Genomic DNA, 11,322 nt, shown 5'->3' on the forward strand with positions numbered 1-11,322 from the left:
GTTAACTCTGTATTTTTCCTTCACAGATGCTACCAGACCTGCTGAGCTTTTCCAGCAACTTTGTTTTTGTACCATCTAATGGCTAGGTCATCTTCCGACCTATTGACTTTTTCTAATGTGGTGTTTTTTTCTCTCATTTTGGCTAACCCAACAAATTTAGGGTTATTACATACAGGGGGAACTGACAGCTAGTGATACTCCCCTGTATTTGTTGCCTTTCCCTTTTAGGTGGTAGTGATCTTGGATTTGGAAAGTGCTGTTGAAGAAATTGCTATGATGTGTATTACCATGCCTGAAAGCAGCGTAGAAACAAATCCAACAGTAACTTTCTAAAGCTACCTGGTTACACATACTTGAAGGTGAAACATTTTGGGGGCTATATTGGCAGGGACAGAAGGCTAGCAACATTTGAATACCACTTTCTAAACACTGCCACAATCTCAGTGGACTTGCTGTGCTATGCCATTCGATGGAGTCATAGAGTTTTTAACAGCCTGGAAGAAGGATCTTTGGCCCATTTTGCTCCTGCTCCTTCATATGGTCATATGAACAAAGAACAAGAGTAGGCCATTCTGCCCTTCAAGCCTACTCCACTATTCAATAAGATAATGGTTGATTTACTTTTGACCTCAACTCTGCTTTCCTTCATATTCCCAATAATCTTTCATCCCTTTGGCAAACAAACATCCAAATATTCTAGTTACATTTTCCAAAACTTGGCCCATAGCCTTGCATCCAATGGTGTTTCAAATGTTCATCTAAATAGGTCTTAAATGCCTTGAGGGTTCCGGTCTCTTAGGCAGTGAGTTCCATATACCCACAACCCTCTGGGTGTAGAAATCTTTCCTCAAAGCCCCTGTAAACCTCCAACACCTTAACTCAAAACAGTGCGCCCTATGAAGGGGGCAAGTCCAATTCTCTATACCTGGTTTACGACCCTCAGAACTTTGTTACACCACAATCAGATCCCTCCTCAGCACTCTGTGCTCTAGAAGTAACTTGATACTTTGGCGTTGCTTTCAGACTGGCTTCCCGTATTTTGTGGCGAATGGCGAGAGAGGGAGACAATGTTTCTGAAGACCGCCTCTCATCCCTTGCGGATCTCCAGGACCATGTGGATGACCTGAGTGAGGAAGAGAAGAGACAGCTCATGTCAGACGTTGAAGTTTTGCACAAGTATTGGCACTCAAACAATCAGCACTTTGACAGTCAATCCATAGCCCATATATTTGGAGTGGTAAGTTATGCTGAAACAGTGACCTCAGTTAAACAAAGATGCTGCTAAAAGTGACTTTCAGGGATAAGTGTCATGTGAGTATTATGCTGTGAGAAGTTGGTAAAGTTTATCCGACTGATTCCTGAGATGGCAGGACAGGTGTAGGAACAGAGACTGGAGCAGTTGACACTATGTTCACTTGAAGTTAAAAGAGACAGGGGGTGATCTCATAGAAACCTATAAAATTCTAACATGGCTCGACAGTGTAAATGTAGGAAGGATGTTCCCAATGACTGGGGAGTTCAGAACCAGAGATTACAGACTAAGGATTGAGATGAGGAAAAATGTCTTCACCCAGAGAGTGGTAAGCCTGTGAAAATCTCTGCTGCAGAACCCAAAATATTGAGGCAAAAATATTGAATGATTTCAAGGAGTTAGATATAGTTCCTAGGGATAAAGGGATGGATCAAAGGGGTCTACACTTCGCTTCCCCAATGTAGAGGAGACCACATTGTGAGCAGCGAATGCAGTAGACTAAATTGAGTGACTACTTTGAACAAAAAATGTTTGGGAGAAAATGATGATAAAGCTTGATAGTCAGGCAGCTCAATCTTTGTCTCGTGTTGGAATGGTTCATAGCAACATCCAGGGTAGTGGTGTGGGGGTGTGTAATTTCTAGGACTTACTGAGGCTGAGTTTTAGGATGCCCTGCAAGTGCCCTTGGTACTCATAAAACATACAGGATATACTGGGGTAGTATATATGGGACATAGGCAAAGGCAGAGAAAGTGTTTTCAGGTATAAAGAGGAATTTATTAAAGAAATTGGGAATAATGTACTGGATCAATAACCTGGTAATACAAAGGAGGAACTGAATGCAAGTCACTGTCTTTGAATCAGCTGTTGCATTCCAACACTTCTGAATGACTTGTTCACTTTTTCGTACAAACGTGCTCTCAGCGCCACCTGGAGGTGATAGTGGAACTATTCATAGTCTTGAAAAAATACCTAGACATGTTTCTCGTGGGACTACCCCACAGCACAGATTGGTACGATTTAACCAGAGGAAATCTCACATAGAGAGACCACTGTGTCTGGTTTGGGAGATTGAAATGGAAATCCAATGTGAGACGGGCTGTCAAGAATCTGAGTTAGGATCCCTTCTTAGGAACTGATCCCAGTTCTGCTTCAGCGCATTTTACACAGTCCTGCAGCCTCAGTTTCCTGGAGTATGTGACATAAATACAGTACGCAATAACATTGATGGTATTTTAGACCACTTCGCACACTAATATACAGGAGCACGATTACACCATTCACACCCATGAGCCTGCTCTGCCATTTGACAAGGGCTGATCTAATTGAGGCATTAACTCCATCTCCCTGTCTACCTCCTGTCCCCTTTGACTCTCTTGTCAATCAAGAATCAATCTACCTCAGCCTTTAAAGCTTTCACCAATTCCCTCATACAAAGTTGATTATTCCAGCTTCAACTACTACACACTTGAGGCCATAACCAAACCATTTGCAGTGCCAATTTTATGGAGTAATGATATTTTACAAGTCCCAATTACTTAGATATGAAAGATAAATGGAATGTAATTCACGAGTTTGAAATAATATAAAAGTTTCTTGATATTTTGTGAACTACTTTGTCATTGTGTGTGGATATTGCTTCATGTACTTTAGAAACATTGACAATTTATGGTACAGAGGGAATGTATTTGGCTCATTTGGTTGAGTTTCCTCTCCCTGGAGGTGCAACAAGGATGAATAATTGAGTGGGTTATCTTTGGAAAGATACCTATTTTGGCCACTACACCAGTAAAGCTCTGGGTGAGAAGCTCTTTTGGAAACTTTCTTGGCCTGTCAATAATGGGGGGCCTTAAGAGATGATTAATGGCCACTTAAGGGCTTCAAGTCACCACTAACACAATTTCTTGTGGTGCCTAATAAGTGGCTGGTCAGGGAAACAAGGTCCAAGTGCCTGACCAGGTGGGATGGGTACCGAGGGATCTCTACTTGTCCCAATCTGGCACAATTACTGCAAGAGTTTAGCTCCTGAAAGTCAACCCCAACTCCTTTCCTTGTCTCTGACTCCTGGAACCCCACCCCTGGTGATCCCCACCCCACCAGAACTGAAACAGAAAGATTTACACTCTTGCCGTTGGATTCCCTGACGACAAGGCCTCACCCGACAATTTTTATGGCCCAGGATCTGCCACTGAAAGTACTCGCCCTTACACTCGGGCTGCCCTGTAGAAAATCATAACCATTTTCTCTATTACTGACTTTGCAACTCCTGCTCCATACCACTACAGGATACTCCACTACCAATGACAATCGAAGTTTTTGTTTAGATGCTAAATAAATTCTGTGTGCATTGTGTGGCTGTACCAGCCTCTGACAACAGTAGGGATCTGTAACAAATCAGTTTGTTCTCAGCCCTGGAGCTTCCACGACAAAACACATAGTGTGAGATCAAAATGAATCCGATCACAGAAAATTGCAATGATAACCATGAGAAAATTGTTGTAAAAACCCATCTGGTTCATTAACATCCTTGAGGGAGGGAAATCTAAACATCTTTATTTTGTCTGGATTACTTGTGACTCCAGACCTACAGCAATGTGGTTGACTTTCACTCGTCCTCTGAAATGACCGAGCAAGCCATGCCAGTGTATCAACAAATTGAAGGGAAGAAAGGAATGAAACTGATGGATCCCCTGGCATCAACCTAAGCACCAGAAACAACAACGCCAAAACAACCCTGCAAAGTCCTGCATACTAACACTGGGGGCTACTCCCACAATGGGGATAGCTGCCCCAAAGACTAGTCAAGTAATAGTCATACTCACAGAATCTTGCCTTACCGACAAGGTCCCAGACAACACCAGCCCTGGATTTATCCTGTCCCACCAGCAGACAGACCCAGTACAGTGGTATACAGTTGGGAGGGTGTTACTCTGGGAGTCCTCAACATTGACTCCGCATTCCATGAGGTCTCATGCTTCATGTTAAACATGGGTAAGGAAACCTCCTGCTGATTACCACATACCGTCCTCCCTTGACTGATGACTCTGTGCTCCTCTACATTCAATAATACTTGGAGGAAGCCTAAGGGTGACAAAGATGAGAAACCTACTCTGGGTTGGGCAATTTCGAAGCCCTCCTAACACTTCCTCGCTCCCCCATGGCACCTGCCCATGTAATTATAAGAAGGTGTAAGCTTGCCCATTCACCTTCTCCATTCTCATTGTCCAAAGGCCCAAACACACCTTCCAGGCAAAGCAGCAATATACTTGTACTTCTTTCAATGTAGCCTCCTGTATTTGCTGCTCACATTACAGTCTCCTTTCTATTGATGAGACCAAATGAAGACTGGATGACTGTTTTGCAGAACTCTTCCACTCTGTTTGTAGGAATGATCCCAACCTACTCGTTGTTTACCATTTCAATAAACCACCTTTGATCTCATGCTAACATTTCTCAGGTCCGCTAGAGTGTTCCAATAAGTGCAATCTGGAACAGCACCAAATTTTCCACTTGGTCACATTACAGTCTCTAGGACTCAATAATGAATTCACAGTTTTAGAGTTTGACCAGCAGTTCTTCATTTCCCTTACATTCTTCTCCAACCCTGGTATGAAGAGTCATATCAGACACAAACACATGAACTCTGTTTCTCTCTCTACAGATGCTGTCAGATCTGCTGAGTTCCTCCAGCATTTTCCATGTTTGTATTAAGTTTGTATTAAGCATTTGGCCAAAATAGATATCCTAATCACACAAAACAGATAAGATGGTTCTATGCAATATGGGAACTTGATTTCCACAAATTAGTTGTCTCTTTCTCCATCGTAGTTGTGCTACAAAACTACTTAATGGGTTGCAACGTACTTTGGGAACACTCTGAGGTAATGAAAAGATCATAGATCATAAATCACAGAATCCCTACAGTGTGGAAACAGCCCCTTCGGCCCAACAAGTCCACACTGACCCTCACAGCATCCCACCCAGATCCATCCCCCATAACCCACCTAATCTACACATCCTTGAATACTATGGACAATTTGGCATGGACAATCCACCTAACCTGCACATTTTTGAACTGTGTGAGGAAACTGGAGCACCCGGAGGAAACCCGTGCAGATGCTACGTAAATGCAAGTATTTCTTTTTAGGCGGAAGAAATGTGATCAATAATTTAGAAAGAGAATTTAATGGCATTTTTAAATACAGGATTTAACAATGAAAACAAATTATGTTTTTAATTCACCAGATAAACTGCAATGGCTTTACCATCAGTGACCAACGTGGATTGCAAGCTGTGGGAGTTGGATTATTTCCAAACCTCTGTCTTGTAAATCATGATTGCTGGCCAAACAGCACTGTTATACTGAACAATGGCAAGTGAGTACAAAAGAAATGATAATTAGAATAAAGTGTTAAACATAGTTGCACGAGCATTATTATTTTTGGGGAAGATGAAATTTATCTGAAAACATATTGGTGAGTTAAATGTAATGTGAATTATACTGATATATATGTGCTGTTACTGTATTATAGTTTAACTTGGCCTTAACACATCGCAGTTAATGAATTTTAAACAATACAGGACAACTACTTGGCCACAGATTTTCCCTTGAGCCATCTCTGACGTTCAACTAAATCATGGCTGATCAATACCTTAACTTCCTCTAACTGGCTTGCTGTCATGACCTTTAATAACCCTACTTAACACAACTCTATCGAAGTTATAGAGTATGATACATTATAAGCAAATGGTTAAATTCAGAGTCCACCAGATGCTCAGTTCAGCAGGTACCACTCTTGTCTCTGAGGTGAGGTTAATGGGGGGACAAGACCCACTCCACAAAGTTGAGCACATAATCCAGGCTGGGCACTGAGGCTACTGGAGTTACTCCATTCAGATGAATTGCTAAACCAAGGTTTTAACTGTCTGCTCTGAACATAAGAGAATGCATGCACTATTTAGAAGAACATCTTGTGATATTATTCCTATCACTTGGTTAATATTTATCCCTCAATCAATACCACTGAAAAGAAAGCATCTGGCTAGTACTTCATTCTGAACGAATAGCAGGTCACTCTTTGTGGGAACTTTCTATATACAAACATCTGTTGTGTCTCCTACATTACAACAGTGACTACATGTCAAAATTATTTCAATGAACTTTGGGATATTGTGGTGCTATATATTTTATATATACATGGCCTCCTTCATTTCTATAAAATGCTGCAGACGTGTAGATATTCTACTGTATAACAATGGGACCTCAATGCAATGGAAAATGATTGTCCTTCGAGTTCTGCTTCACGATACGGACCACATACAACTAGTGTGACATGCCTGCTTCACAAACACACACACACACACACACTCTCACACACACACTCTCACACACACACATAAGTGCACACATACATGTGCACACACCATGCACACACATGCACAAACAGACATGTGCACAAACAGACACACACACACATACAGACACACACATACACACAAACAGACAGACACAGACACAAGCATGCACACACACACAGACCCACACAGCACACCACACACACAGACACAGACACGCGCACACACAGACACATACACATACACTCACAAACAGACATGTGCACACACACACACACACAAACAGCCATACACAGACATGTGCACACACACACAAAGACACAGACACAGGCACACACACACAGATACACACGCACAAACAGACAGGCGCACACGTAGACACACACACAACACGCATGTGCACATATACACAGACATGCACATACACAGACACGCACATACACACAGACATGCACACACACGCAGACATGCACACACACATGGACATACAGACACGTGCACACACTGACACACACACACACACACAAACAGACATGCACAGACATGTACACACAAGGACACAGACACAAGCACGTGCACACACACACACACAAAGACACAGGCACACACACACACACACACACACGCATTGACACACAACCACACAAACACACAGACCCACAGACATGCACACATACAGACACTCACACACACAGACAGACACACGCATAGACACACATACACACAGACATGCGCACATACACACACAGACAAACATACACTGACATACACACACACAGACATGCACACATACAGACACACATGCAGACACACAGACTGACATGCGCGCGCATACGCACACATACACGTGAACAGACACACGTGCACACACACACACAGATACACATACATGCACACATGTATTCTAGCTCTGACTGATTTGCGGGATTTGCGGGATTTGCGGGATTCACAGGGGGCTCTCAAGTCCCTTGGTCCAGACATCTCCCACATTATCCCATCATAACAACAGTGAGAAAACAGCTATGAATTTCCAAATCAGACTTGGATAAGAGCTTGTTGGTAGTGTTCCCATTAATTTGCTGTCCTTTTTGACCCAGGTGATAGTGACTGTGGGTTTGGCAGGTACTGCTGGAAGTGCTGGATGGGAATGTCATTGTTAGTTTGGGTACTGAGTCGTATATGTCTTTGTTGTATTTGCAACATCAGAGGCCCTGTAGGTTGGAATGGTCTTATTGAGTTCTCCAGAGCCTAGAAGCTAGGTGTGATACATTTGGAGGAAACATGATTGTTAGTAGTGGGCTATTGTTCTCACAATAATGAGGTATCGCCCAGAACAAACAACTATGCTCCCCCGAAGCATTACCTACTACCCAGCTTCTGGACGCTCTGTGTTCCAACTAAAACCCACACACAAATAAGGCAATTATCTTCATTCTATCCTGATGTTTACACTCAACAGTGTCCCGAAAGAGGAACATGATAATTGCTGGGAATACTGAGACCTTATTCTGGGTGCTTTGCTGGTGTTGCAGCTGACCTCCACAAATGGAAATCATTGAGTCAATGCTCATCTACCCGCATCAGATTACCCTGATTCTCTTGCTAAATTAAACCACCTTCTCTCATTCCACGGGACACTCGTCAGGGGAATTTGAAAATTCGCACAAGGGACGGGGACGGAAAGTCTTTCATTTGCCAAGATATTTACTTTGAGCTCCCAGGTGACTAAAACTACTTCTCATTGTTACTGGGATTGCATGAAATAGTTAGCAAACTCAGCTGTGTCTGAGCGCTGGATTGGGGGCTAGTAATTAAGCCCAAGTTTCGAATACTAACAGGGCCATTTATTCCCGAGGTGAAATAGAAACATTCTGCAGTACCTTCTCACCTTGTTGCTGAACTTGGATAGCAAGCTGATGACCTAAAACATGCAATTAGTCTAGCCATCATTGTGTGCAGACAAGTTAGATTTAGATTTAGATTTTATTGTCATGTGTACTCAAGTACAGGAGTACAGTGAAAAGTGTTTAATGTCCCCACACATAGTGCCATCTTAGGTACCAAGATACATAGGTACAAAAAAAAACTTAGGTACCAAGTGGTAAAAGAGAGAAACAAAGTCAAAAAGTTAAACATTACAGACCTTCATAGAACAAGTAGAAAAATAAAGAAATAAGGTCACAGTTAACGTTAAACATTAGATAGGTGGCACAACGGGGAAGAAATGCATAGAAAAGAAAATATTGGAGAGAACTGATCCTCATTCACGTATTCATAGTTCATATTGATCAGGGGATTGATGCTCACTGTTCTGACACTCGCCTGGTCCACCATTCATCTTTCACTCTCCTTAAACCTAAGTTCATCTAAAACCTGTACCCTAATTTGTTTCCCTTCACTCATCAACCTCCTTGCTTGCTGACTGACAGTGGCTCCCCTTTTGACAGAACTCCATTTTTAAATTTCTTAACTTTGTTTCCAAATCCCTATCCTCCTTGATCCCATCAACCTCCCCAGCCCCCATATCTCCTCATTTCTCTCATTTTCCTCTCTCGCACACCCCCGATTTTAATTGCTTCATTACTGGCGGCTGTGTTCTGTTGCATAGGCCCAAAACTCTGAAGTTCCCTTCCTAAATCCATTCATCTCTCTCTCTTATTTCTTTGACAATGTATATAGTTACCTCTTCTAATATTGCTCTATGTAGCTGGATGTCAAACTTTGTCCTATAATCCCTCTTGTTTTGGAGTGGGTTGTACGTTAAAAGCCAATTATTAAGTGTTGTTGAGTGTGATTTCTTTAATTCTGCTTTGGTTGTGAAATGTAGCTTTTTATTTTGTTTTCCAGTCGCTCTGCAGTTAATTCAATGTTTCACACACAGATGAGGTGGGTTTCGATGTTACTATTGACATCAGTGTTTTTTTTTCCTTTTCCTGTTTGGCATTAACTTTGCACAGTTATTCATTGTCTAGGAGATGTAACAAATTCTACTCCTTCTGAGCTTAACCCTTCCAATAAATTGTGCTGAGAAAGTAACAAAGTATGAGCACGTGAGAAAGATGAATCTGTACAGATCAAAAGAAAAGAGAATGGCAACAATTTTCAAAATGGGACAATTACAAATAGTGACTGTGGACAGCAGGGCAGTTAGCATCTCAAGTAGAGAAAAAGGTTAATGTTGGGAACAAAAATTGCTGGAGATCACAGCAGCTCAGGCAGCATCAATGGAGAGACAGTAAGCTAACATTTCAAGTCTAGGTGACTCTTCATCAAGTTTTCATGTTGAGCATGCGACCCGACCAAAATTGCCTTTGAAAAGCTGATGGTCATCTGTCTTCTTGAACCACTGTAGTCCATATCCTGTAGGTAGACCCACAATGGCCTTACTGAAGGAATGGTGATATGTTTCCAAGTCAGGATGGTGAGTGGTTTTGAGGGGAACTTGCAGGTGGTGTGTGCAATCATTATCGAAAAGCATTAGGTTTTGAGAGGGCGCTGAACACAGACCTGAAGGGACAATTTCAGGGATGGGACACTTTAATTGGTAAGAGTACAAAAGCAAGAAATTTTTTCCTTTACAGAATACTGGTTAGGGCTCCGCTGGACTATTGTGTCCAATTCTGGGCACCAACCAATGTTCCCTGTAAACCATGAAGCAGCACAGCTACCTCAGAGCTCCTGTTTGGGTTACAGTCAAGATGGGCCCTTTGTTATCATGCAAAACAAAACTATAAGGATGCTATTCATTTAAACAAGCTACCCGCCCTCTCCAAAAGAAATCAGAGAGTGATTTGCATCATGCCATAGGAAGGATGGAAGACATTTGCAAGGATACACAATACGTTTATTTCCTTACTGAGAGTCAGCCTCATGGATAGAGTGAAGGAGACTTTGCCAGAGTGAGACTGAAACAGAGTAACTGGGAATTTGGAGCAAAGTGGGAATTCGGTGCAGAGGGAAATGCTTTGATTAAGAGTTATTGCAAGAAATGAAGGCTGTAGAGTGAGAGATATATGGGAGAGGAAATAAAACATGAATCGAGAGGTCTTCCTGCACAGAAACCAGCAGTGGTGTGAGTGTAGGGATAGCAGTTGATTGGTGAGTCGGTCTGGTCAGCATTTCCAACCTTTAAACTGAAAGTTGTGTGTTAGTTTGTGTTTAAGTCCCCAGAAGGTTTTTCTCTTTCTTTCTGACAAATAGCTTGTTAAGTTTTCATAGTAAGTCTGTACTCATTCTCAGGATAACAGATTTTGTTTAGAGTTACAGGATCGCAGGTCAAAAGGGCCAAATGAACCCTATCTTGCCATATCTGAGAAATCATGGACATGTCATCTGTCCCAGAGAAGCACACCTGCAGGAAGTGTCACCAGCTGCTCAAGTTTGAGATCTGGGTTTCAGAACTTGATCCGCAGCTGGACTCGCTATTGTATATCCACAAAATAGATGACTGTGGATTGTGTTTATAGGGAGGTGATCACAATTCAGATTAAAAATATATAGGCACTGAGGCCAGGTAATCTTAGAAAACCAGGTAGATAGTGCAGGAGTTCCCTGAAGCTAACTAATTTGCTAATTAGTCAGATGTGCAAGGGTGCCCTTGTCAATAAACCAGTGAAGACTAACACGTAAGATAACAAGGTGTAGAGCTGGATGAACACAGCAGGCCGAGCAGCATCAGAGGAGCAGGAAAGCTGACGTTTCGGGCCTAGACCATT

At 42.2% G+C, this 11,322-nt stretch overlaps 1 protein-coding gene across 1 annotated transcript in view; it reads left to right on the top strand.

The window, feature by feature from the left end:
- The window catches only part of LOC109930545 (histone-lysine N-methyltransferase Smyd1), a 29,278-nt gene extending 23,646 nt beyond the window's left edge, over window positions 1-5,632 (top strand). Inside the window, exons 3-4 of the mRNA XM_048603603.1 lie at window positions 1,024-1,237; window positions 5,498-5,632. Coding sequence (XP_048459560.1) covers window positions 1,024-1,237; window positions 5,498-5,632 — 349 coding nt within the window. The remainder of the gene's footprint in view (window positions 1-1,023; window positions 1,238-5,497) is intronic.
- The last annotated feature ends 5,690 nt before the right edge of the window (window positions 5,633-11,322 follow it).

This window comes from Rhincodon typus, chromosome 1 (assembly GCF_021869965.1).
Source record: "Rhincodon typus isolate 14 chromosome 1, sRhiTyp1.1, whole genome shotgun sequence".
Classification (NCBI taxonomy): domain Eukaryota; kingdom Metazoa; phylum Chordata; class Chondrichthyes; order Orectolobiformes; family Rhincodontidae; genus Rhincodon; species Rhincodon typus.